This window comes from Meriones unguiculatus, chromosome 8 (assembly GCF_030254825.1).
Source record: "Meriones unguiculatus strain TT.TT164.6M chromosome 8, Bangor_MerUng_6.1, whole genome shotgun sequence".
In the NCBI taxonomy this organism is placed as follows: Eukaryota; Metazoa; Chordata; class Mammalia; order Rodentia; family Muridae; genus Meriones; species Meriones unguiculatus.
Window position 1 is genome coordinate 71,446,158 of NC_083356.1, and position 27,710 is coordinate 71,473,867.

The 27,710-nt window shown below is 43.3% G+C and overlaps 2 protein-coding genes across 12 annotated transcripts in view; one reads left to right on the forward strand and one right to left on the reverse strand.

The window, feature by feature from the left end:
- The window catches only part of Gtf3c4 (general transcription factor IIIC subunit 4), a 42,885-nt gene extending 27,183 nt beyond the window's left edge, over window positions 1–15,702 (reverse strand). For 3 of the 4 annotated variants that reach the window (XR_009593766.1, XR_009593767.1, XM_060389766.1), the window contains exons 1-2: window positions 15,192–15,702; window positions 2,218–4,041 (exon numbers count right to left, since the gene is read on the reverse strand). Coding sequence is in view for 2 of the 4 variants with exons in the window: in XM_060389766.1 (XP_060245749.1) it covers window positions 2,218–4,041; window positions 15,192–15,536 (2,169 nt within the window). In the remaining 2 variants the exon portion in view is untranslated. The remainder of the gene's footprint in view (window positions 1–2,217; window positions 4,042–15,191) is intronic. The other variant, XM_021641397.2, reaches the window with a different exon arrangement.
- A 32-nt stretch (window positions 15,703–15,734) lies between these two features.
- Window positions 15,735–27,710, forward strand: part of Ddx31 (DEAD-box helicase 31) — a 63,749-nt gene continuing 51,773 nt past the window's right edge. For 7 of the 8 annotated variants that reach the window (XR_009593768.1, XR_009593769.1, XR_009593770.1 and 4 more), the window contains exons 1-6: window positions 15,757–16,195; window positions 20,482–20,738; window positions 20,833–20,908; window positions 21,671–21,714; window positions 23,041–23,111; window positions 23,878–23,942. Coding sequence is in view for 4 of the 8 variants with exons in the window: in XM_060389767.1 (XP_060245750.1) it covers window positions 16,118–16,195; window positions 20,482–20,738; window positions 20,833–20,908; window positions 21,671–21,714; window positions 23,041–23,111; window positions 23,878–23,942 (591 nt within the window). In the remaining 4 variants the exon portion in view is untranslated. Of the gene's footprint in view, window positions 16,196–20,481; window positions 20,739–20,832; window positions 20,909–21,670; window positions 21,715–23,040; window positions 23,112–23,877; window positions 23,943–27,710 lie in introns of all 8 variants that reach the window. The other variant, XM_021641512.2, reaches the window with a different exon arrangement.

Consider the following 27,710-nt stretch of genomic DNA (forward strand, 5'->3'; position numbering starts at 1 on the left):
TGTAATAGGGATATACCAACTCTTAAGCATCTTTTTTTACTAATAACTAGTGGCCTTCCCAGGTTTGAATGAATTAATTTATTCACTTTACATCCCGATTGCAGCTCTCCTTTTCTTCTCCCAGTCCCCCCTCCTCAACTCTCCCCCAGGTTGAATGTATTTATGCTTTGCCTCTTCTGGCAGTTTACAAGATTTTGCACTTTGGGTTAATTTTCTCACTCAAATCTCAAAGAGTATCTTAATTGTTAATTTGAGCTTAGCCATTTCAACTCTTTAGTATATAATTACAATGTGTGTGTGTGTGTGTGTGTATGTGGTTTTTTTGTTTGTTTGTTTTTTTACTTGAGATAGGGGCTCACTTATGTAGCTCTTGGCTGTTCTGGAACTCACTATGTAGACAAGGCTGGCCTCAAACTCACAGAGATCCTCATGCCTCTGCCTCTTGAGTACTGGCATGTACCACCACACCCAGATTAATTAAAAAATTTAAATTACCTCTTCTTACTTTTTGGCCTTTAGAATTCTAACTTACAGTCCTTCACAGCAAGGACAAACACCTTTACTCCTCTTCTCCAGATAAGCCTAGCTTCCCAACAGTGCACAGCAGTGAAGATGCCCATTGTCCTAGAGCAGGAGAGAGTTGGGCCTAAGTTCTCTATGAGGAAGAGCTGCTTCTGTTTATTCTTTGTGGCCTCCATCACAAAAGCCAACTGCTTAAGTTGACTTGTGCATCCTCAATGACAATCCTTCTCAAGGAGGGGGATAAAATTCTTATCTTTTTAATGTATAAAGCAGATACACTTATAAGACAAAAACAAATACATAATAGGTCTGTGGTATTATTAACAAGTTAGGGGCAAGAACTAGGCGAGGTGAAAATGGGGCAGCTGGGAATGAAAAAGAGGTTGAGAAATATATATTACAGGCCCAATAGTCAGAACATCTAAAACTGCAGTGAAATCAATACCATAAACTGAAAGGTCTCTGTATGAAGCATAACTAGATTCTTAGGACACAAAAGTCATTCTTTTAAGCAGAACTGAGATGCTATGGTAAAGTAGAGTTCAATCTTTCCATTGTTTTCATACTAGCTAAGCCAAATCCACAGAACCACGTTAGACATGGATCTGCAAGCACACAGCACCCTAAACAAGAATCCTAAAGTAAGAACAGACACCATTACTTTCCATAAATGCTTTAGCTAGTATATCACAAATTATAATAATTCTAACCGGTCCCATGACTGTGAAAAACAATATTCTTCCAGACAATTTAGACCACAGGAAAGAAGGTTTATTTGTTTACTTTTAAAGAAGAAAAGCCACGCCATGACCAGTGCCTCTAACTATGTTCAAGATCACTGCAATAATTGTCCTGTGGGCAGCAGTTTTAGGGGTGGACAAATGCACTGTGAATGACTTGGAAGGAACAAAACTATCTGGAGTTCTCATTTTCAATGAGCCTTTAGGCAGCGAGCATCAATCTCCAGAATGAAAAGAACAGACTTGTGATTTAACCTTTTCAGTGCACAGTCAGTTCCTTGGTAGGGAGCTCTTTAGGATTTAGCAGCTCTAATGGTGTTCCCCTGACCAAGCCTGGGAAGCTAGGTAACAGTTTCTTTTCTGCAAGAATCTTCAGAATCCCCAGGATGACAACCTATATCAGGAACCTTACTGAGGAGCACATCCTACCATGTTCTTTAAGCTTGTAGCCATTCTGGTCTCTGGGGGAAACTTGAAGCCTGTGGAATACACTGCAGACAAAAACTATTACATTGTTCCAGTACCCAAATAAATATAACAGCCCAGTTAAAAAAAATAAATTGGACTTAGTAACTGTTTTATTTACAATATCCGACCTTAAGCCTTTCGAACAAAAAACATGCCTCACAATAACCTTTGTAAGACATGATGAAGAGAGCACAGGTGGGCATCTCCACTGCTGTGACTGTCTATCACACACCATTTGCCACTGCAGACTCCTTAGCTCATCCACAGCCTGGAAATGTCACCTGGCAAACCCTGCACATCAGTCAAAGGCACATGAATGGAAGAAAGTGTGTTCTCAGCATCAATCGTATTTCCCATCTATTATTTCCTTGTACCTCATGACAAACAGTTACCTCAGTAATTCTAGTGCCAAAGCCAACACAAGATCCTTCTACCTAGTGGAAAGAGCAGATGGTTCACAGAGCTAGCAGTTTTGATAGACACCTACCTGTGCTGTTCTGTCATCGTAATCCTCGTCAGACATGAGAAAGTTACAGAGACCCCTGGTGGGTATGCTGGTGTTCTCTGTGATCCAGGTGTGCAGGTACACTTCTCCCAGGACCCGCTTCATGTGTTCCCTGGTCAGGTGCATCTCCACAGCCTCAATCTTCCCTTGGATCTCAAGGAGCTTTTCCTCTATGGGTTCACGGCCTCCGGTGTCTCCCATGGCAGTGAGTGAGTCCTCAGGGGGTTCCTCTGTGTCACCCTCTTTGCTCCTCTCCTGTAGGGCAGCCTTAGTACCCTGCTTGGAAGTACCTTCTTCTTGCTGCTCATCCTCACCATCACCCATCCCAGGTGAGTCAACCAGTAAGATTTTTGAGTCTTCATGGGTGGGTTTCCATAAGGCCTCTGAGGGGGATTTCTGCATTGACTGATACAAAATCCTTAGGAGGAAAAGCTTAAAACGCCAAAAATAGGTAACCCCACTACTTTCAATCTTTTTTTCCAAGGCTTCATGTAAAAACTGAGGGATATGCTTATCTTTTAAAATTTTCCAGCGGACCAAGTCAATCAAGTCCACCTGCTTAAAAAGATTCTGAACAGAAGACTCCAGCAGCTGAGCAGCCGCCTCTTCAAAAGACTTGAGAGTGACAAACTGGACCTGGTAGTTCTTGCTCACAGGATGGAGGCCATTGATCATGCCCTCAGTGGTGATGATGGCCAGATAAGCACCACAGGGGCTTACCGCAATGCCATGAGTCCTCACTGAGCCAAACATATCTGAGAGTTTAATTAGCTGGTGTTCAAACTTTAATGCAACATCTGTGAAAATGGGAATCAACTGCCTCACCTTCCCGTCACTAGAACAGGTGTACACTGTTCCATTCTGCTTGTCTGCAGTGATGGAGACAATGGGCAGGGAGTGAAGCCCTGTGACGTGGGAATTGTGAACATTCAGGCCTGCTTTGGAAATCAGAAGAAGACACCAGAACACATAGGAGCCTCGTGCAGCTACCACTAAGCTACAGCTACACTTCTGGTAAGGGTGATAAAGTGGCACACATTTGATGCTGTGCACAGGCAACTGGTCCATTTCTTTCCACAAGACAACAGGCTGTCTTAAAGTAAAGTAGCCTTTGACTGCTTTGAGATTGACAGGGAGAATTTTTACAGGTCCAAAAGCACTGCCTACAATAAGGCCGCTCATTTTCCGATTATTGTGCTCATATTCCCACCAAAACAAAACACTGGGGGAGCTGATTCCTGACTCAATGGTGTTGCACGAGGAGATGGACTCCTTCCCCATGAAAGGCAGCTGAAACTGCCACACAGCTATATTCCCATTCTCAAAGAGAACAGCCAGGAGCACACTGCTCACATCCCGGCACTCATTGTTGTGCTTGACTTGTTGAGTGGTACAGATACCTGACCACTCCATTCTGACTGGGGTCTGCATGCTATGTCTCCTCTGAAACTCAGCAAAATCCCCAAGATTCCCTTCAGGAGCCTCATTTTTAGAGAGTCTGTAACTGGTCTCATAAAGACGTTCTCCATAAATCTCAGTCAGATCAACCAGCTGTACCCACTGGAGTCTGTTGAGGTTCACCTGCACAGTCAGGCGATTGTCCATGGTCAGTGCTGCCAAGAGGCACCTGCCATTGGCATCACAACCCATGGGAGACCAGCTGGTGTATTTGAAGCCCCGCATTGGGGGCAATGCCTTCCCCTCAGGGTTGAACATCCTGTCTAACATGAAAGTCTGGCTGATGGTGGGGTCTTTAGAGGAAGCAAACTTTTCCTTGCACTCAGCAACTTCTGTTTTTGAGCCAACCTGAAAATAAAAGATACAGAAACTAGCAGATAGTCACCCATAGTTAACCGACTCACATTAACAAGCATTAATAATTTTATATTACACATACTCTAATACTACACATTATATCAATTCGGCTAATTTTGGCATTATGTGCATTTAAAAGATCAAATACCAGGTGTGGTGATACACATCTGCTAATCCAAGCACACCAGAAGCTAAGATCACATGTTCAGCCACCTGAAGCTAGATAAAACTCTATCTCCAAACAAAACAGAAAATAATGATTAAAAAACAATTCAAAAATCAAGTATGTTTAAAGATTAAATGTGCATTTACTCAAAGAAATGTTTTTTTAAAAGACTTACAATAAATGTGACTGTTCATGGCTTGTCTATATTCTTTTTAGAACTGGCCTATGGAATAGACATTTGATCCACCAAGAGTAAGGGAAGTCACAAAACAGCAGCAGTTTTAACAGTCAGGAATATATGTACCCATAATCTTTTTTTGCTACAGTAAGATATTTGGGTTTTTATAATAGCTCTGTGACACATGCTGAAGATCAAAACCAAAGCCCTCATGTATGCTAAGTAAGTATTCTACCACTGAGTTACATTTCCAGCCCAACCTCAGCCTTTTTATTTATTCTCTCTCTCTTTCTCTGTCCCCCAACTCTTCCACCTTGTTGAGGCAAAGTCTTTTTTGCTTCTGCTGTGCTTGTGTACTCCAGGTTAGGTAGCTGGTCAGCTTCTTTATGATTCTTCCATCTTTGCCTTTCATCTTACTATAGGAATGTTGGGGTTACACGTGCAAGCCATCACATTGGGCTTTTTCATGTTTTTTTTCCCCCCTGGGTTTGAACCAAAGTCATATCAAGCTTGTGCTTTTTACCTGCTAAACCTCTTTACTGCCCAACTTCAGGCTTTTTAATCTGCAGTTTCTTTAACAAATCACACACATTGCGTTGGCGTACTCTTGCTGGCTCTCATCAGACTTCTCTATTCCACCCACTGCTCTTTCTGACTCCTTTGCCTGATTTCTTCCCATCTGTCCTACCAGGTCTAATCTTACGAGACCTTCTCAGATCATTCTAACTTTGCTTTATCACCTCCTTGTGTAGGTCTGTAACATGTATCACATGCTCATCCAAATGATGAAAGCTCTGTAAAAAGATTTTAAAGAAAAGATAAAGGAAGTTATAAATGACTAAAATTAAAAAGCCAGGACGGCTAAAGCCAAAAAGACCATAAAGGTTGATCTAATGCTATTTCCACTATACTGAAAGTAGGAAGAACCCCATCCACTGGTTTTAGAGAAACAGATAAAAGGCATGGTGGCACACACGATTTGGGACACAGGGCCTGGAGCATTACCCCAGCAAGCTCCTTACCAGCTGGGAATATGTGGCCAGATTTCATCTCAAAAAGCCAAAGAAAACAAAGGAGAAAAGGAAAAAAGCAAAAAAAGTAGACTCTTTCCATTTTTATTTTAAGTGTGCCAATCCTTTTAAGAAACTTGATCTTGGAAATGGAAAGGGTAGGACATGGTTAAAGGGGAGTCCAAATCCTTTCAGTATATGGATTTATTAAAAGTGACTTGATGTTAAGTTCCCAAGCACTGTAGGTATGCTCTAAAACACAAGCAAAACTTGGAAAATATTCATAAGAACCAGTCACTAAGAATAGATGTCAAGTTTAAAAGATCTTTCAACTGTTAAGTGCACACAAGCTGTGAAGCCTAATAACAAAATTCCTCAATGTATCAGCAGTGAACACTATGTGAGATAGCAACAGAGCTGGGGAGATGTCTCAGTCAGTAAAGAGTTTGCCCTGAGCACAACGAACTGAATTCAAGCACAGAACTCATTTAAAGAGCTGGGTATTAGTAAGTGAGGTGGAGGCAGAAGATTCCTAGAGTTCACAAGGCAGCTTCTTCTTAAAGTCATTACAGAATACTATCCTAAAGTGCTTCTGGAAAAAGATGTCTATGGACAGTTAGGTTTTGGAAATGCTTACTATTACCCATCAATCTTCCAAGAAAAAAAAATGGGAGCAAATAAAATGCCTTCTCCAGGGAGGCACTGTAGAGGTATGTTTAACCAGAGCTAGGTAACCGTCTTTTAAAAAGTAGCCGTTTGAACTTGCTAAGGTAACCCACCCCAACACATACTGTATAAGCGGCTATGAAGGTATGTCCGTGCATTCTCAATTGCTAACTGCTGCACCAGGCTGCTGGGATTTATAAACGCTTGTCTTGTTGCTTCCTCACCTGCTGAAGAAGAAAGGCAAGTTGCCATGGGGGAGGAATTTCTCACACTATGCTAATAGCTTTTTTGTATTAGAAAAGTGTAGATTTGGAGCAATGAAGTGCTGGTGTGGAAGAGACACAAGAAAAGAAAAACAGAGATAGAGTGGCAGGAAAGTCTGGTTAAGTTAGATGGGCTAGCAGAGGGACACCCCCAGCAAACAGGCCTTACATTATACATACCATATGTTTCTGTTTTAAACCCCAAATGGGACCCCTGAAAGCCCTGCAATAAGAATTGGTAGCCAAAATATCCCAATCTTATGCCATCTAGAGATGGAGGATAGCACTGATCTTGACCAGCAGGGAAAAACCCAGTGGTTTTGTGTAGTAATTTCTAATTTAAAGATCTAACCTCTTGAAAGTTGAGAGGTTGCTAGAGCCCATCACTCAATCATACACTTCTGAGTTTCAAGCTGACCACTCCCATATAAAAGCTGATTCAGGAAGGCTCATCTGAACCTTCAAGTAGCAGGGAGCTACTTGAAAGTAGAGGATGTGTGATTTCCAAACACAGACAATAGTCATTTCATGTAGTACATAGAGATAACACTCCCGTAAGTAATGCTACACAATACAACTAGGTCATAAATAGCATTAGGATTTGGAACTCTTTTATCTATTAGTATTTAGGCAGCCTGCTTCTGGGTTGCCTAGCAACCTATGATGTCATCCGTGTCACCCACCAGATAGCCACACCTGGTAGGCGTGGTTAAGTTGCCTCCTTAAAAGGATCAATCCACTACTTTGTCTCTCTCCTGCCCTCTTCCTTTTCTCTGTTGGGGCACCCCTTCCCTTCCCCTTTGTCTTGCTCTGTCCTCATCTCCATCTAAACCTCTTTCATATAAAATCTGTGTGCATCATCATTTCATTGGCCCTAACATTGGTGCGTTGGCCGGGCAGCACATGGTCTGGTCACACCAGGAACCCTTAACTGGACCACAAATGCCTGCAACAGATTTTTCTTCTGCTATCCCTAACCACCACTCAACCATATACGCCTTAAAACCTACACTTTTGCTCAACTTCCTTGCCCTTACCACACACACCTGTCCCTCTGCTCAAGGCCACTGAAACTTGGTGTCCTGCCATATGCTCTGAGCACCCGGGACAAGGTGGACACTCATGCTGTGCCAGAATCAGCTTGGGGAAACTAAAATGCTCATGCTAGACCCTGAAACTGCTGCTTTGTACACAGACACAGCCTATTCCTAAACTACTGTTACTAGGTAAGCAATTGCTGGGGACTCTGCACACACAGAGATAGCTTTAGATTACACTGCTGCCTCAGGCCCCACAGGTGAAGTTTTAAATCTCCCAAGGAATGCCTGCTGCTAGATGCTGGCTTGCAGAGGAGGGCTTTCAGTTGCGAAGACTTCCTATCAGCCACGGGCAAGCAGAGAATTTTGAACTGGGCCGGGACAGCCATCCCACCAGCAAGCACCTGGTTTCACTATGCCGCTATGGCCACAAACCACACATGGCTACCCGCCATCTTGATTTTAGGATAAGGAGGGTGGAGCCATAGCTTCACTGCCATCTCCATTAAGGATAAACATATGGTTTCACCGCCATCTTAACTTAGGGCAATCAAGGGCACTCTCATGATTGGCAGCTATCTTGGATATAAAAACAAACAAACAAAACCGCTGTGGTTTCCCCATACCGCCAGCTGCTTTTACTACTCTGTTTCTGTCCCACTGTTTTCAGAGCTGCAAAACTGCAGTCCCTTGTAGACCCTAAAAGGCCACTGCACCCCTTCCTACCTCCATTCTAAAGCTGCTTATCTGCCCTATCCTTTCCTGCAGATGAGATTCCCTCTATGAGAACTCGGCCTTACTGCTGATAAAGCCCTGGTACCAGGCACTGAGCTAAGCCCATGACTGCCCTGCTATTTGGTTGATGAACCACTAGCAGCATGGTTCATTTCCATTTCCCCTTTCTCATTGGCAGGAATGGCTTCCTCATATTCTCTCCTCTTAGGGAAACCGCTGGCTTCTACACCTATACTTACCCTACTCAAATGTCTAATATCCAATAACAGTAAGAGCGATCCATGAAGTAAAAAACAATTTCCTATTTCTCTTTTCTCAAAGTCTTGTCTGTTTCTCTCTGCCTACCATCTCACTAAATATACTCTTTGGTTTCTTTTTATAATCTCAAAAAAAAGAGAACATCTTAAAATTAAACTGAAAACCTTAGGGTGAGCACGTGGAATGAACAATTTTAATCATAATTAATTCTCTGTTTATTTTATCTCCTTTTAGACTAGGACAGCAACAAGTCTCGTTTTAAATTGCTATGGATTTTTATAAAAATTCAAAGTTACATTTTATAATATACATGATTCAACCCTGGTTCAAAATAATTTTTATAAAATTTCAAAGTTATAAAGGTCTATTCAAATCAAGCTAATTTAAAATTTACATCTAACTGCCTATGTCTCTATCAATTCCTAAATTAATAAATGCTGTTTCTCCTGCCATGAGCTGCCTATGATCCAGATTCACCACTAGGCTTTCTGGCTAAATAGGTTTGCTATAATAAATTCAAATGTAATTTTAAAATTACATTATACTGTTCTACTATATTGTTAGTTTTAAAATTCGTAACTTGGGTTACTACATACAAGTTTTTACCAATACTCTAAATTAATATCTATTAATTTTAGAGGCATTTATTTATGTTAAAACTTGATCATTGTGCTATATCTTCACTATCAAAAGGTTAAAATATGCTTTGTCTTGTTTTCTAAAAATGGTATTATTAATAGTATAGCCTTAGACTTTTATAAGCTATGAACTTTTTATATACTAAATCATACAGAAAACTGTTATGCTCTCACTTAAACAGACTATATTTATGACTTTTTAAGGCTCTAACTTAACAGGGATAAAACCTAAAGTCCTAATATTTAATGGTTAACAAATGCAAGTTAATAGTCAGTCATCGCATAGATTTAAACTGTTCAAAATTATAATTATAGTCCTACAGATGCAGACATGGTCTCACTGCTTACTTAATTAAACAACTGAGGATGGTCCCTGAGACACCATACAGGAGTTGGTAAAAATAATAAGAGAGGCTCATCTACAGCAAAAACTAGGCTCCAGACCTTGGCTGCTGCTGAGGTTGCTGGCATTCCATACAGAAAACAAGAGGTCTGCAATGCCCCACCCTGCCAAGGTATAGCCAAAAGTCAACTCCGCCAGGTAACTGTTTCAAATGCAGCCCTGTGGCTGCCTCAACAAGCCAACACTGCATCTGGCAGACTGGCTTCTGGAAGTCAAAATGCTCCATGCAGGCTTGTCCTCTGTGCCCAGCCATGGAGCTTCAACCAGAACAAGAGCCACTTTCAGCCTTTGAGCTCCTTGGCCTGATGGAGGACAAATGGCTCCTAGATTCAGTGACCTCCACCACCATTGCCCAGCCCAGGGTAACAATGCAGGTTTGTTTTGTCCTCACATTCAGGCCCCACAGACATATGACCAAGTTCTGTCTTGGGAGACATCAGATGCTTTCTCTGTTCTTTTCATATGCAGGAGACCAGGCCTTAAGCCTGAGTCCTAGAGTTGCTATTGTCAGGCCTAGACACAATAAGCCTTGTTGCCAGACTCAAGGAACAGGCCTCAGATATAACCTTTTACCATCCCTTTAGCTAAAGGACAATAAATGTTCATAGCAGTCTCACCTATGTCTCATGGTAAAAAACTAGATACAAAGGCTAAAGGAAAATGTTGTTTGAGGGTCGAAGAAAATGTTTTAAGGTTGGTAAATGCAAGTTATAAAGCTTGCAAGGTCTAAGGTGATTTAAGGTATCCTAAAGAGGTAAAAATGCTTAATATTTGCTATGGTACTGTTACGTTGACCTTTGACCTTTCTCAGTAGAGTTCTGATTTATTAATCTAACTCAAATACAAAAACATTCTACTACCACCCACTATCTTGGTTCCATGTTCAAGATTTTAAATCTCCATAATGTGTAATCATACTAAAGGTTAAGATCAAATGAGCTTTTGTCCCTTCACGAAAGGCTTCTGCCTTTTCAGAGCTCAACTTAAAGAATGCTTAAGCTTTAACACAAATGTGTACGTATACTGCCTTTTTCCATAAGGTATATTTCACTGCAAATTACAATTATGATGCTAACATGTCTAAAATTTTATCTCCTTTGTGAAACTTAAAAAGTAATTCTTGTAAGCTTGAGGAAATCCACCTCTCAGATCAATTAAGCTCCCATTAAGGACTGCACCTATTGCCTATCTCAGAGGGTGGGATTCCTCCCCTTTCCCTGGTTTTGGGACTTCCCTTTCCTGGCTACTTGATCGCTACATTCCTACATTCAAAACCAGCTGATTGGGGAGTCTTCCCTTCTGGTTGGCATCAATTCCTGGCTACAGATTGCTACATCCGTACACCCAACACCAGCCATTTGGTGAGTCTTCACTTCTGGTTGGCGCAAACGCTTCCTACCACTCTCACCAACCTACATTCAAACCCTTCATCGAGGACCATCTACTCCCTCAGGTAAGATTTCCCCTCTACCGGCACGGTTTCTCTGCCTCCCTTCCTCCCTTGCTCATCTATGAAAATCCTAGCGTTAGGTAAACTAGTTATGCCCTTGGTCTCTGGCCAAGGCTGACGAGCTGTAGGAACAGACTGTACCAATCTACTGAGTCAAACCTTGCTCTTGGGATGCCTTGACAGGTCACTGATTCCTACCTGCCCAATGGGAATAGTTCATTCATCTGTTCCTCCAGATTCTCCTCTGGGATGTCTTCTGGAGAATTTCAGATTTCTACACCTAGTGCCTGATTTAAGGGCCTCTAAGCTTATACACCTCTGTAACCAAACTTGGCCGCAATTTCCTTAGATGACAGATCCAAAGCAAAAATGTTTTTAATTACTGCCAATGATTGGGTAAATGGAGGTTCCTTCAGGGAAATGGAGGTTCCCATGTTCAAGTCTCTTTGATCCAAACCTTCCACCTCTGTTCACTCTCCCAAAAGCTTTAAATGTACACCTAAAGAATTTTTCTCCATAACCTACTTAACTTTGTTTTCTGCCTTCAGTATCCTGACAGACCCAAGTGTTTCCTACATCCACAACAGCACCAAAGCAGCTACCTCAGGTGTTCCAGTCTGACCTCACAGACTTCTGTCAAGCTGGACCTGCACTTTCCCTCCCAGCCATGGATGTTCTCACAGACCCTGGACAGCATCAGAACAGCTTGTTCTTCTTGGACTTGGCCAGCACTTCAACATTTTGACCTCCCTACAGTGCCTTTGTCAGCAGGAAGTAGCCAGAAGAGAATCTACGCCCATTATTCACTTGTTACTAACAAAAGGCTGGAATGGTGTGCTTCAGGCCCAGGACAAGTAGCTCCAGGTTCACCTAGCATTCCTCAGTTCCTATCCGCTGCTGGGCATGGCTGGCAACTCCACTCTCTACCCTGAACATTCTGGGGCAGATTACTTCCTGACCAAGTAATCTGGACATTTTGTTGCTATTACTTCTCTCTCTTCCCCTTGCATGGCAACCAAGAGCTGCTTCCAATGAACCTAAATTTATATACTTTAACTTGCCTTACATGAGAAGCAGCCCAAGCTCATTTTTTAATTATAGAAAAAGGGTGAAATGTTAGTATTTAGGCAGCGTGCCTCTGGGTTGCCTAGCAACCTATGATGTCACCCTGTGTCACTCACCTGGCAGGTGGGGTTAAGTTGCTCCTTAAAAGGATCAACCCACCGCTTTGTCTCTCTCTTGCCCTCTTACTCTCCCGCCCTTCTGCTCTCTCCCCTTTCTCTTTTGGGGCACCCCCTCTCATGTCTCGCTCTCTCCTTCTCTCTCTCTCTCTCTCTCTCTCTCTCTCTCTCTCCATGTAATAAACCTCTTTCATATAAAATATATGTCCATCATCATTTCATCGGTCCTAACACTATCTGTAGTCTAACAGGTAAAAACTGAGACATTCTTTTTTTTTTTCAGATTTATTTTTTTATATGTATGAATGTCTGTCTGCATGTATGTATTTGCCTTGTTTCAGTATCTAAGACAGTAACTTACAAATAGCTGATGATCAATGTTTGAGCTGTGACTTAACAGAATCACAGAGCAACAGCTTCAAAAATGCTTTAGCCGTGCCACACACTAAAATCTTCCCCAAGATTACAAATTATCTACTATTTGAGTTGAAGCAATAGCTAGCAGGACAACACTGGATACATTTAAATCTTTAGAGACAATCAATAGGTAGGGCACAGAATTGCCAGATCTCTTTATAGTCATACCATTGCAACAACAAAGGTCTCTCATGTAAACTCTTTATCAATTAGAGGGCTATATAAAGAGTTTCTGCTACTATTTAAACAGTGTGGCAAGTGTCACATGTAGCAAAATGTCAATATATCAGAATCTTGGTATCACCTTCAAATCACACTTAAAACATTAACCCAGACTTTTCCTTCATTCCTGAAGAGTTCAATTATATTCTTATCTTAGGCACTAACATGTACTCAGTGCCAGACATTAAATGATAATGCTATATGTTTTGTGTATGTTTCTTTTTGTTGTTGTTTTTTTGAGATAGAGTTCCTCCATATAGCGTTGGCTGTCTTGGACTCGCTCTGTAGACCAGGCTGGCCTCAAACTCAAAGAGATCCACCTGCTTCTGCCTCCCTCAGTGCTGAGATTAAAGGCATGAGCCACCAGCCCAGCTTGATGTTTTATGTATGTATTAAACACAATTCTCCATAAAGCCTAAACAAGGTAGGCTTTAGTATTTATGTTTTATAGATAGGTCTATCTTGTACCAAAGCCCAGTCTCTTAACCCCCTCTTTTATCCTCAGCCCAGCAATCATTTGCTTACCTCTAGCCCAGGCCAGTCTCACACTCCTTACCTATACCAGACCATTCTACCCTCATGAAACTGAAACAGCACTCAAGAAACTTCCTGGACTAACCTTCCTAATCCTAAACTGGGTGTCATTTTCTCTGACTCTAGATGAAATGCTTCAGCTCCAGGTGAGCCATTAATACTTAGGCAACAGTTACACACAGTCACTCATGATTAAAGATGTGTGTTCATAAACTGGATGTTTCACTTAACATCTTGGACGGACTTTGAGTTTCTTGATAAACCAAACACTATCATTTCTTAGGACTGCTAGAGACTCAGTGACATTGATGTAAGTGCCTCCCCTTAAGAATAAATTCTTTGTTAAACATTCAGTTTTTACCATATAGACACTGACTTTCTCTAGCTGGTGGGCACTGACTATTGAAATAGGAAGTTCTTTTTCAGCACCTTTCTTCTGCTTGCTTCCCTCCTATATGGATAACTTAAACAGCACTGCCAGCACCTACCGAATTTGTTCATATTTGAGTTGTTTCATCCAGATCTTCTTTAAGAGGAATTTAGACGGCTCAGTCAGTCAAGGTGACTGCCTACCTAATTTAATCTGTAAACCTGTAATCCCAGGCAGGATTATCAAGGTCAAGCTGCTATGAAAGAGAAACAGAGAGAGAGAGATTGAGAGAGAAAGCAAGTTAGCCAGCTGGGAATGCTGGCACACATCTTTTATCCAGCATTCAGTTCAGGGAGGCAGAGGCAGGCAGATCACAGTGAGTTTGAGGCTAGCCTGGTCTACAAAGTGAGTCCAGGGCTACACAAAGAAACCTTGTCTCAAAAAAAAAGGGGGGGGCATAATGATAGAAATATTATCCAATTCAACACAGTGTTTGAAATTTGAATTAAGTGTGCTTAAAGAGGGTTCATGAGGGGTATTCAAAAGATACCCATGACTAAAGGCTGGAATTTGGAATGGCTGTCTAGAAGAGTATGGAAAACTTTACTTTCAAATAAACATACTACTACATGCGTGCATAGCTCTTTGGCACTCCTTGCCACTAGACTACATTTATTTGTGCATGACCGGACAAAGAATGTAAGTTCCTTGAGGGCAGCGACTGTCTCCACCCGGATTTATCCTAGAACCTCGGTGGGCACCTACTCATCTACTCACTTGCACACTTTGACAGACTATGTCCTGCATATACATACAGAACTATAGATAAAAGTAAACTTTCACATTTCTAGGCCATCGAAAGGAACAACATCACTCACTACTTTAAAATAAACGGTGTTTGAAAATGGTTACATTAATACAATAAAACTTTAGGAACCCTAAAGTTCGGGTGCAAACTTGGGTTATATGAAGCTGAAGGCACTAAATTTACAGAGACCTTGCACGTGGAAGTCTTACCACTGGATGGTCTCTGAGGTTCTATTTTTCGTCCCACTTTCAAAGATTTAGAATATAAACCACAATTTACCTGTCTACCCAAGGACCATTCACAATGAAATCGTCAAACAGGTAAGACGACGAAATAGACAAGTTTTTCTTCTCAAAGCAAAACTGGCGCGAGAGGAGGGCGCATGCAATACCGTATAAAAACAAAGCCAACCCTGTGTCTCGGGGAGTTGGCTTCAGACAATAGAAGCAACGGTAGAGGTAGGTCTGGGGTTGGGTCAACTGGGGGTGGAGTCACAGGAGTCTCAGAAAGCACCCGTGCAATCGGCGCTAGCTGCCCCATCAGGAATCAAAGACTGGATGGTGGAACCTGGCTCGGGGGCGGGGGGCTTGTTTCGGTGTGTGTGCGCGGAGGGGTGGTGGTAAGAGCGCAACAGCTTGTAAGGCTTCTTAAAAGCTGCGGTGATGCTGTTCCCTTCGTTCCTAAGAGTTGGATGCGCAGGAACTCCGAGAGCCAGGTGCAGGACAGGCTTCCCTTGGGATCCGTGACGCGTCCGCGGGAGAACCAAAGGCGGTGAGCCCGAGGTTGAGCCGTGGAGGTGACTTACCTTGAGGAGGCAGCTGCTGAGAGGTGCAGGCACCGACGTGCGGTGGATCACCAGGTCCTGGCCTGGGTTGTGCACATCACAGATAAGCTCCAGGACGGCGATGCTGCGGGCCGTGGACACAGACAGGCGGTGGTCCTCAGACCAGGCTAGCGGCTCCAACCCGCTCACCGCGTACTGCAGCTTCACGGCAGGTTCCCGCCGCGTCACCATGAGGCGGAACGCGGCGCTGGGCCCGGGGGCCGCGTTGGCCGCCGGCTCCTTCCCGCCCCCTTCGCCCTCCTCCTCTGCAGACGGCGAGGGCTCGTCGGCCTTGGGCCCAACCCGGGCCTGCTCCGCCTCGCTCATCTTCCCGGTGCGCAGAGATCGGGTTCCCGGGCACACCGAGCGCCTGCCACCGTCCACTGGCCGCCGCCTGCACTACGGCGCTGCCCTCCGCGCCCTCCGCGGCCGTTCGCACCCCTCAGGCCCCGAGCGCCACCGAGCCAGAAAGGACCCCGCCGTTGCTAGGCAACGCCACCCTGCTAGGTGGCCACGGAGCTGCCTGTCTGGAAAGTGCGCTCCGGGAGGGCTGACCCGCGGCGCGCCTGGGGCCGAGCGGAGAAGGCGGAAGCTCCGGTGAGTCCCTTTCCTAGACGCTGGATGCTAGGCCCGACTAACAACCTACGGGAGAGCGAGCCTCCTCTGGGTGACTGAGATGCTGAGAAGACCAGCGTGGTGGCTGAGGGATATCCCGCTGGGTGGGCGGCGCGCGGCCTCTTCCGGTTTCTGAGCGGGTTCGGGGCCTCTTGACTACGGCCGCTGCGCGCGCTGCTGCGGCTCCCGGACCCGGAAGAGGCAGCGTCAGCCGGGCAACAGCTGTTCGAAGAACCTCACTCTCCACGTGCTGCTCGGGCTCCCTGCTCCGTCCGTGGTTCTGCCCCCGGGCCATGGCTACCGTCTGCAGCTCTCTCCCCAGCCGGTCTCCCAGGACGTGCTTCGGACGTCCCCAGGTCCAGATGAAGCGGGTGAGTTCAAACCCAGCTCGGGAGCTGCCGCGCCGATCAGGTCGGATAGGGTTTTTAAGGATGTCTAGAGGGACCGGCGGGCGGCGCTCGGAAACACGTGGGTCAGTCGGGAACTCCGCCTTGGGTGCGAGGGCCGGGCGGGCTCCCGAGAATAGCTGAAGAACTAGTTAGATAGGGTTCGGATTGAAGGTATAGTAACCGGTCAACTCCCTGAGACTAGTTGGGGCACTAATAGGTAAGGATCGGAGGCTGGCTGTATAAGGAAAACAGTGCCTGAGACATGAACACCTTACCACTCCTGAGCCAGTCCTTCTGCTGCAAGAGAAGGGTCATTTCTGTTAGGAATGGAGAGTGGACTCATTTCCTTGAAGAGCTTTTAAACCAGGGGCTTTTATCCATGAAACGGGAAAGAATATACAGTCATTGTAATCCATTCTCCAGAGAGGAGAGAAGTGACTTAAGACAAACTTTACAGGAGCAAAAAGCTGGTTTTAGGGTTTTGCTGGTTTATCCTCTAGAAAGTCTGAAAAGATGTGATAAAAGGCTTCATCCCCCACACCACGTACACATCCAAAATATAATAATGTCATTCCATTGAAATTGAAAAGCAAATTGCCAATCAGGTCAGGTCAATCAATGTTTTGAAGGTAAATTTCTTTGACTAACACTCACTGCTTAAGTTTCACCTTGGTAGAAGGAAGGAAGAGCCTTAATAAGCTTAATAAGGAGTCTTCAACAAGCCATTGGTATAGCGGAATGTGTGGGAGGAGAAATACACAGACAACTCTCAGGACAGTGGAGGACGGGGCATAAGATTTACATAGAGTAGGATAGATTTGGGCTATTAGATGCCAGCTTCACAACACACTAGACTATATGATCTTGGGGGAGTGTCAGGAATCAAAATAAAAGCAATATTGTTTACATCTGAGGAAGTTGATGGCTGTACTATTAGATCATATCAGCAACATTGTATCAGGTTGGTGCTTGTGTCATATGCCCAGCCCTGTAGGAGGAGGATGTACCTTGCTCACTTAGTTTCTGCATGGCTTTTGAGTTCCATTCTCAGCTATACAAAAAGAAGAAGAAAATTCCAAATTTGTATCATGTGAACAGATTGTCTGGTTTTACAGTTACCTCAACTGTTGTTTCCATAGTGATAGGTCAGGGCTGGAGAGGTAGCTCAAGGATTAAGAGCACTGGCTGCTCCTCCAGAGGACCCACATGTCTGTAACTCCAGTTCCAGAAGATCCAGCACCCTCACACAGACATACATGCAGGCAAAATACTAATGTACATAAAATAAATAAGTACATCTTTGAAAAAAAATAAAGAAAAATGTAAATAAAAAACTTGTCATTAAACAAACAAACAAACAAACAAAAATGATTGGTCAAGAGATAATCTAGTTCTCTGGTGACCTCCACATGCTAGCTATGACTTATATGCTCTCGCACACAAAACAATAAAGATGCTGCAGGTACCTTAACTGCAGAGAGGCCTTGACTGCACCTGTGTTTCTGTTTCTGTATCCAGATGGGAGCGGAAGATATGCTGAGCAGATTTGCTCAAAGTGGAAACTTGATGTGGGTAGCTAATAGACTTTATTTGGAAGGACCTTCATAACTTTAATTGGATTGCTCTGTCAATACTGTGGAAAATATTTTTTTCTTATGAATGTTTTCTGGTTAATAAAGTAATACAGTTTCATTTAAGAAAAGTAGAAGATACGACCCCACCTATAGTTGCTGTTGCTAGAAATAACTTTTAACATTTTGATGTAGCCTTTTCCAAGCAAATAGGATTTGGTTAATTAGTTATCCCAGTGTTATCTTCATGGAAGAGCGTGGTACATTCTGGGAATTTAAGAAAGACTGACAAAGAGTAAAGATGAATTTGAAGCTGAGGAGATTTGAGGCTGTATTCTTTTTTTAATTATTTTTATTTTTATTAATTACAGTTTATTCACTTTGTATCCCCCTGTACCTTCCTCCCTCCACCCCTCCCAATCCCACCTCTGTCCCTCTCCCAGTCCATTGAATAGGGAGGTCCTTTTCCCCTTCCCTCTGACCCTAGTCTATCAGGTCTCATCAGAAGTGGCTGCATTGTCTTCTTCTATGGCCTGGTAAGGCTGCTCCCCCCTCGGGGAGGTGAGCAAAGGGCAGGCCAATCAGTTCATGTCAGAGACAGTCCCTGTCCCCATTACTATGGAGGCCATGTGGATACTGAACTGCCATAGGCTGTTAGAGGCTGTATTCTTGAGGCTGCCTAGATCTCCTTGCTGATTTTTCAGTGTTAGCCTAATAGCAGTGGAGAACATGCTTCATTTTACTTTGAGCACTGTTGTTTTTGTGCTTACTGTATAGCCTGGTAGACTGGAACTAACTTTGTAGCCCAGGCTGACCTAGCACTCAGAATCCCTTCTGCCTGAGTTTCATGAGTGCTGGGCTTGTGTGTGCGAGCCACTGTGCTAGCTTCTGACCTGAGCCACAGCTAGCCACTGTGCTAGTTCTTAAAGACCTTGACTTAGGGCGAGTAGAATGCTGTGATGTCTAAAGTCTGTGTGTTCCCAGGTATGTTTAGTACAAAGTAGGGGAAAGAGAAGGTGTGTAAAAGAGCCGGTAAGTTTGCTCTGTGTTGCTGTAGCAGCATTCTTCATAGGGGTGCCTGGATGCTTGAGGAGGCAGGGCTTGTCTTGATTGGTGGAGAAGCTTCCTGAACTTGAGATTGGCCAGAAGCAGAACAAGTTATCCCTTGAGTGGAGGAGGTCTGTGGGCAGAGGCTGCTAGGCCAGCTCAAAAAACCTGTGGTTAAAAAAAAAAAATTAAAAACAAACAAACAAAAAAAGAAAGCTGTGGTAGGAGACCTTCAGGCCTTTTGTGACTATCAGGTGAGACTTCCAGATTTGTGCTCTCTGACAAATGATCCAGAAGACCTGAAAGCTGACTACATTTTCTTTTAACCTGAAAAGTCTCAAACTTGGGACTTTTCAAAAACAAATTTTAAGATGAAGTAGGCATACTTTACTAATATTCAGTATTTGAAATTGTGTTTCTTGAATTCCTTAAAGGAATTCTTATGATTGCCAAGAGATTTGCCCTTTTCATTGGTAGGTTAGGGTCTGTAGCAGACAGACTTGATAAAAACAAGTCAGTGTGATGTCATTGTTTCAAGTAAAGAGGAAAAGAATGTATTCTAAAACTCAGACACTGGCTACTCTTATATCCTTGTGCAGATTGGAAGAAAAGGCCAAAGAAAATGGAAGAATCTGATGTTTCTTTTAGGACAGTGGTTCCCAACCTTCCTAATGCTGCAGCCTTTTAATACAGTTCCTCATGCTGTGGTGACCCCCAACATTAAATCATTTTCATTACTACTTCATAACTGTAATTTTGCTATTGTTATGAATCATATATAAAAATCTGATATGTAGACTATCTGATATATGACCCCTGTCATTTGACCCTCCCAAAGGAGTCGAGAACTGCTGTTGAGAGCTGCTGTTCTAAGGGAAGTTTGGGCACCATGCTTTTAATCACATTCGTGTTGTGAGAATAAGCAACAGGCAAGAAGCGCCTGATGGTGTATGTCTGGGATCAGCAATCAGGCAGGACTCTGAAGGAGAGGAAGGTTGGAAATAATAGGATGGAAGTGATGGATGGAGCGACACTCTCATTTGGAGTGGGGACTGCAAGTCTTAACTGACTCCAGACCATCTGAATCTGAGCAGCTTGAGGGTAGAGATCCAAGCCCTGGGGAAGAACAGTAATGACAGTTTCCGCTTCCTGGGCACGCGTTGGGATTCAACATCCCATTCACCTTTCCAGTCTCATCTTAACATGCTTTGTTGGTAGAAAAGAACAGATTTTTTCCCTGTGTGCCTCTGTTCTCACACAAAACAGACTCCTAGGGGTACAGTTTGATTTAGTAAGCACGTGTGCTTCACAAGCTTGGTTCTTGCTTCCCTTAGAACAGACTGAACTGGTTAAAATCAAGTGGGAGGACACTTTTCTCTTCCTGGTCCCTGTTCTCATCTTGAGTGACTTAATAGTTGAGGTGGATGGAGGCCTTCTAGATAAATGGATTGACATTGTGTGTCTCCTCCCACCCCCATTTCAGATGAAGCCAAAGAATCTGGTGGTAAACCCTAAACTGATGGTTGGCATATGGGGCATAATGATCTCTGCAGGAAGAGACACATTCTGTGGGCAGTCAGGCTTCACTCTGAGGATTGTCTTCATGGACTAATGCACCTCTTCTTATCTTTCCTTTTGGGAACAACACAGCAAGCAGAGGCTACCAAGAGAAAGCTCCAAGTATCCAGTGAGGCTCCACCAACAAAACGGAGGGATGAAATCTCCTCTCTTTCAGCCAAGAAAACCAGTGATGAAGAAACTCAGAGACCGTTTAAGGGGAGTGAACAGAAAATATTTCCTCCAAAGAAGTATTTGGATAGTACAGGCAGTGGAAAGCAAGAGGAGAAGCCATGCATCAAGACTTCCTCGCTGTTTAAAAACAATCCTGAGATCCCAGAACTCCACAGGTGCGTTTGCAGTGGCTCGGATGTGAGCGGTCACGGGTGTTGCTTTCTCCTTTGCCGCCTTGGCAATGATGCACACTTTGTCTTTCCTCTGCAGAACTGTAGTGAAGCAGGCTCGAGAGCAAGTGTTCACTCTAGAAGCTTTCCAGGAGCTGGACCTCCACCCGCATCTAGTAAGTGCCCACATTGCTCTGCAGGGTGTTACTGTCTGTGTGCTTGTTCAGTCTGTCTCTGCGCCTGGCGATGGGTCATTTCCTGACAGCAGCACGGGTTGCTGCCATCCTCCTTCTCTTCTCCCTGGTGATTTTTAAGTTCTGGACTTCATTTTTTGGGCTTAGGCAGTTTTAATTTCTGAATAGACGTGGTGATGCTATGGTGGCAGATGTCTTTGTAGCTTTGGAAAGGGAGTTGAGCTGGCTTCTTATTGTCAAGGAATGTGCACATTTCTAGAGAATGAAGACAGAAAAGGCTGCTTGAAGTGTGTTTTCTACAAGCAAATGGACATCTTTCTTTCCCCTTTTGTTTAATACCATGAATGAGTTTTGTAGTTACTATGAAAAAGGAAAGAAAAAAACATTCCCGTTAAAGGCTGGATTTCCTTTTCAGTTGAGTACAACTGACCCCCTCTTTCTTGTAGGCTCTGCATTGTTTCTCAGCCTGAGTATTATGTGTGTTTGAGTTGTGAAGGTTGCCTGTGCACTGTCAGTTTGTAACAGCACCCTAAGTCTACAAAGAAGCAACCCAGCTGTAAGAACCAGAGACCCTGCACATGCCACAAGGGAGGGCAGGGTCACCCCCAGTTGGAAATACTGGGTTAGTGGGATTTAATTTAATTATGAATGTCCAGTGCAGTTGTCACTCCAGCATTTTATCTTTATGTCATTGAGTATGTTTTCATTAAATTCATAAATATTTATTTTCATATTCTCTTTTAGATTTCCACAATAAATACAGTTTTAAAAATGTCACGTATGACCAGGTAAGAGGTTGCAGGCTATTCTTGATTTTCTTAGAGTACAGCCAGTTTTAATTCCAATTGTATTTGGAAGGCAGAGCACATTTGAGTCTTGGTGCTGGAAGCAACACAAACTGCTAAGCACAGAGGGCTGACATAGTGCTCAGCCTATGGGGACCCCATCCCCGTACTCACCTGCTTGAAAGCAGACAAGGTTATCTTCCATTCCAGCACTCAGCTCCCTACTGCAAGACATAGCTGGTTTAGGACATCTGTCATCAGGGTATCTCTGAAAATTACTTGGGCCAAAATACAGTATTTAATCATGTTATTTCTTATCAGTAAAAATAAGGTAACCAAAAGAATTGGAGTAAATATTTATTTGGGTTTAGTGGGATACTGAAAAGGTATTTTAATGCTTGCTGCATTGGAGACACTTGTAAAAGAGAAATTCAGAGTTAAAGTATGAGTAGTTAGCTGTATAGTCATAGTTCACTTTGCATAAGCAAAAAGCAAGAATATAGAAGATTAAAGAACCACCAGCTTTTTCCATTTTGTTTGGCCTTTTTGAGATAGTCTCATAGCCTAGCTGTCTTCAAAGTTATTTTCCTCTTTTATCAGCTTCCCAAATGCTACAATTACAGGCATGTGTACTATTTCTGGTTTGGTTTGCTTGCTGTATCAACCACATTTAAATGAGTTCTCTGTTCATTTTGGGTTTGGGTTTTAATATATGAGTAGATACTGTTCTCACTACATGTGGCTTGTCTCTTAGAGGGAGCTGCTGCTGCTCCTTGGGCGGCCTGCAAGCCTCCTTTTTGCTTTTCTGTGTGGAGATCTAAACTGGGTTGCATGTTCCCAATCCCATGCCCACAGCAGGCAGGAGGGTATGTGATATACTTTGGGAGAGACTGATTTGTTGTTATGCCTATCCTTTTTCTTGGTTTTGCAAGACAGGGTTTCTCTGTGTAGCCCTGGGCTGTCCTAGAACCTGCTTTGTAGACCATGCTGTTCTCAAACTCACAGAGATACACCTGTCCCTGCCTTCTAAGTGCTGGGATTAAAGACTTGGGCCACCACACCTGGCCAAAAAAATTTTTTTTAATTAGCTTAATATTGCAGGCAATCTCTGGCTTTCCTCCTCATTTCCAGCCAAGTTTCGGGAGTTTAAAAAAGTTTATTTTGATTGTCAGAATGTTCTTAGCATTTTCACTTAATGAAGAAACTTTAGGCAGTAAGTAGGCAGAGGCAAACTCAGGTTATTTGTATGTCAAGTAACCTGTGTATCTGTCTGCATGCATGACGGAGCCATGTGTTAAAGAAGTATGTTCTCTCTTTTGGGCGCCCCAGTGTTCAGAAGCAGAGTATCCCAGTGCTGCTGGAAGGCAGAGATGCCCTTGTGCAATCCCAGACGGGTTCAGGTCAGTTGCTGTTTATTTACCCTGCCATTTATCCTGAGGCATGTAGTACATGAGCACATGCTAGGCTCTTCAGGAAGGTGTTTGGGGTGGCAAAGTCTGTTCTGTCTTATCTGTAGAAGGGCAGCCATGCTTGCTTTTGATGGGAGGCCTAAAGTTGTCATAACAGAAGGAAGGTGATAATGGTGCTGTGGTCAGGAGTAGTGAGAGAGTATTCATAGTTGAGCTCTGCTGCTTCTTATGTGCCTGCTGCCGTAGTGGTCAGCCTTCACTCTGGATGGAGTGATAGTTTATGGCTTGAAAGCAGTTCTGGCCTGAGCATAGTTGGTGTCAGGGATGGACCACTTTCTACATGGTCTGCTCTTCTGACACACTTTTGCCTTCTTGCCAGCTCAGCCATGATGAGAAGCCCAGAGCTTCCTTTTGTCTTCAAAGGCTGGCTTAGGTTCATGCTTGGCACACCAGCACCACAGAAGCCATTTAGCTGAGGGAGAACTTTGGAGAAGCCTTTTCCTAGCTTCCACAGACAACTGTCAGGCTAGCTTCTGTCAAATGTGAGAAGCATCATACATCCCTTGTAGATGACCTAAGGAGCTGAAGCTTCAGGGCTTTTTTGAAGTACTGAATTACACAGCAAAGGTAGGAGTCACGGCAGACAGACAAAATGCCTCTTAGATGTGGAACAGAGTTTAGCTTCTCCAAGATTCAGCATTATTTACGGAAAGCAGAACCTGTTTGCATCCCAACTGATGTTACTCTCTTTTAAAAGGTAAAACTCTTGCCTATTGCATCCCCGTGGTCCAGTCTCTTCAAGCTCTGACATCAAAAATACAGGTGAGCAGAAAATGCATTTCTCTGCTGTAATCCCTTATGCCCACGCTGCTGCCTGGCTGAACGCTAGTGTTGATGCTAGAGTAGTGGAGTCTGTCTGCACTGAGTATTGTGTTCTCTTCCTGTTAAGATGTGTGTGAGCGTGCCAAGAGTGGAGTAGAGTAAACACATTACAGTCACCACTGCCCATGTGTAGGGCATGTGACTAGAATGCCTCCAGTGTGCCAGATGTTGTCCCTATTTCACTTTCTTGACTCCCTGTCCTCTGCCCACCACCAAGGTGTGGGTGTTATATGACTCTAGTGGTGTAGCAGAGTAAAAAATCATGGCCATATTGAATTACCAATGGGCATAGATTCCCAGCTCAACTTCTGTGTGACTCTGGAGAGGAAGCTCTGTCATCTGGGCCATGATTTGTGGTGAAGCTTTGTTCTGATTCCTGTCTTATTTGGGGGCCTTCGTCTTACACAGTACCCAGCATTGGACCTCCTACAGAATTACTTGATAGAAAATACTCTAACATGCTTTGATTGGCCCCTGTCTATATATTCTCGTATCTTGGGTATCTGTTGTACATAACGTGGAGTTAAGTTACAGCCATACAGGTTTTAGTGTGTTTGCTTTTAAATGGAGAGAGCTGGACTCTCTCTTTAACACGGGGTTTATCAGTACTGATAAACATAGAATTCATTCTTAGTTGTGAAATGTTCTGTAGAAATGGATTTCCAAACAGAGCATGCCTGCACTTCCAACACTTGGGAGGCAGAGGCTTGGGAGGATAGTGAGTTAGAAGACAATTGACTTACACAATCAAGACCCTGTCTCCAGAAAAAGAAAATCAAAGAAATTTTTATAAGCTTCTTTTAAAAGATTTATATATTTCACTATATGTGTACGGTTGTTTTGTTTGCATGTTAGGTTTTTCAAAATGCCTGGTGCCTGTGGAGGTCAGAAGAGGGTTTTAGATCCCTAGGAGCAGAATTACCATGAGCTACCTCGTATGCATGTTTGTGTGTAGAAGAAGAATAGCAGGCTGTTTAACTGCTAAGCCGTCTGTCCCTTGTAAGCCTCAATTTAATTCTCTTTTTCTAGTTGTATTTAGTCTGGCTCCTTGTAAGTTATCATAAAATGGTGGGGCCTGAAAGCTGTGAGGAGCCAGCCTTGGGCCCTGGCTTGCTGTGGAAGTAGGCACCTTCAGCGTCTGCTCTCCCAGTTATTTTGGCTTTGCCTCTGATTTTTTTTTTTTTTTTTAACATCACTTCCATCCTGTTTCAAGTACTCATGCCCTGCGAGGAACTGATGTTTCTTTCTTCTTGCCTGTGTAGGAACACCTTTTGAAATGTCAGGCTCTCCTATCGTCAGATGGTGGCACATTAATCCTGTTGTACTAGCATGTTTACTGTTCCTCGCCGGAGCTCCAGTGCAGGCTCACAAAGTTGGTGTTGAGTGGAGACTACTCTGGTTGGAGTTCTAAATCCTCCTCTCTTGAGTAAATGTTCCCAATGCAGAACATGAAAGCCAAACCCTAATTGGATTTGCTGCTGAGCTCTTCCTTCACTCTCACAAGTTGCTGGCTCATGCTCTCTGAGCCCTTGATGAGAAATCACTGACATAATACCTTCTTTACATTGCTTTGGATTTTTATTATTGTTGTTTAGATACAATATGTCTAAAAATTAAAACAGCCAAAGAATTCCAAGGATCTATAGGGTAGAAACAAAGTGTCACCCTCTCAGTATGCCTGCTGACTTGGGTGTCTCCTCAGGGGCAGCCTGTCACATCCGTGGAACCAGGACTACACACTTTCTTTTTGCCGTTTCCTGTGGAGTCCTTTGTTTCTGTGTTGTGCTGAGCACACAGATGTTTATGTATGCTATCACTTGCCTTTCTTTTGATAAGGCTATGGTCCAGGCCAACCTCACTTGGTCCTCCTGGATTGCAGTAGTGCTGTCATTGCTGAGCCTTGGGTGTTTTCTCACTGTGCCACATTGATCTGCCCTGGTTGTACTCGCTTGTTTTGCTGCTTTGTGGCAGGGTCTCATGTAGCTCAGACCCCTTCTCCTCCCATTGCCTTCTATTATGTGTGTGTCACAAATTACTGAGCCATCCCCATATCAGTGAGTGCCATTTACACAATATGTCCATCCAGTATCTTGCTGCAAACAACAGTTAAAATTCTGGACATCTGTGAAATATTCTCCAGGTCCTTTACACACATGTGGATGTGTAGGAATAATTCCTGGAAGTGGGATTTGTAGTTTTGTGTTACTAGCTAATGCCAGCCTTGATCTGTTAGTGGGTTTTACCAGTGTGTGTGTCCGCCAGCAGTAACGGTGCCTAGTCACGCTCCATCAGCACGCAGCTGCTTTACAAGTCTTTCTGTATTTGATTCTATCCCAGACCCCAGTTGCTATTGTGACCTCTGTGTGCCACACTCTTCTGTGACTGCTACAGTTTAAGTTACTTTGTGTGGGATGTGTTTCCCACACATGTGTCTTAGCGGCTTTTGACTTGGAATTGTCTGTGTGCGACTCTGCTGTTGTGTGCTCACATTCCCCATGGCATTTGTTTGGACTGCACTACAGTTAGGGACTCATTTAGGGAGCAGCCACTGTGATGTGGAGTCTTCTCTAAGAAGAGGGTACGTCTTTCCTTTAAAAAGAAATTATGCCATTCAGCTATGTTTTAATTGTCTTTATATAGATGTGGTACTTTTTTTTTTTTTTTTCAAATCCTGCCACAGACTCGGAATACCCTTCCTCAGTCTTCTAGGTGCTGGGATTGTAAACATGAGTTATCATGCCTCATAGATTTTATACATTTTATATAATGTTTGTATCTTTTGTTGTCATTGGAAGTAAGTTTTTCTTTTCATTACATTTTCTAATTTTTTATATTGAAAGACCATTGAATTTTGGTTGTTTTTCTTTTCTTTCCTTAGAGATGGGGTCGTGATTGTAATCTTGGTGTGCTGGGATGTTACTGTATAGAATTAATTGGTCTTTTGCTTGCTACACTGCTCTACTTTCTGAATGCTGTGAATGAATATAGGTATTTGCTACAACACCTGTTCTGGCTTCTTGTTGTTTTTTGAGACAGTATCTTGCTATGTAGTCCTGGCTAGCCTGGAACCCACTAAAATGACCAGACTGGCCTCAGAATTATAGAGATCTGCCTGCCTCTGCTTCCCATGTGCTGTGTTTAAAGGTGTGCTCTACCATGCCTGACTTGGCTATTGTTTTTATTTTGTTTTGTTTCCATGTATGCTTGTGTGTCATGTGTATGCATTGTCTGTAGATGCCAAAGGAGGGCATTGGATCCCTTGAAACTAGAGTTACAGACAGTTGTAAGCCATCATATTTTTATACTTGACTGAAATGTCTTATTGATTCTGTTATAGTTTCCCCATCTAAGATAAATAACATCATCTCCTTGTGATTATAATTTTGCCTTCCATTTTCCAGTTCTGTACATATTTCTTCCTCCTCTTTGGTTGAATGGGGCAGGACTGTCATAGGTGTAATGATCATTCTTTTCTCCTTCTTTCATACAAATGCTTCTGATGTTTTTAGCTGGCTACCCATAAATCTTATGTGTCTCAGTCTGACCTTCATTTGGTCCTCCTCATGGCATTCATTTTCTATATATACTATTTTTATATATTAATTATATATGCTAATTTTACATATTAATATATATATAATTTTTGTTGTTGTTGTTTCTTGGAGGCAGGATCTAATATAGCTCAAGCTTGCTCCAAACAAAAAAACT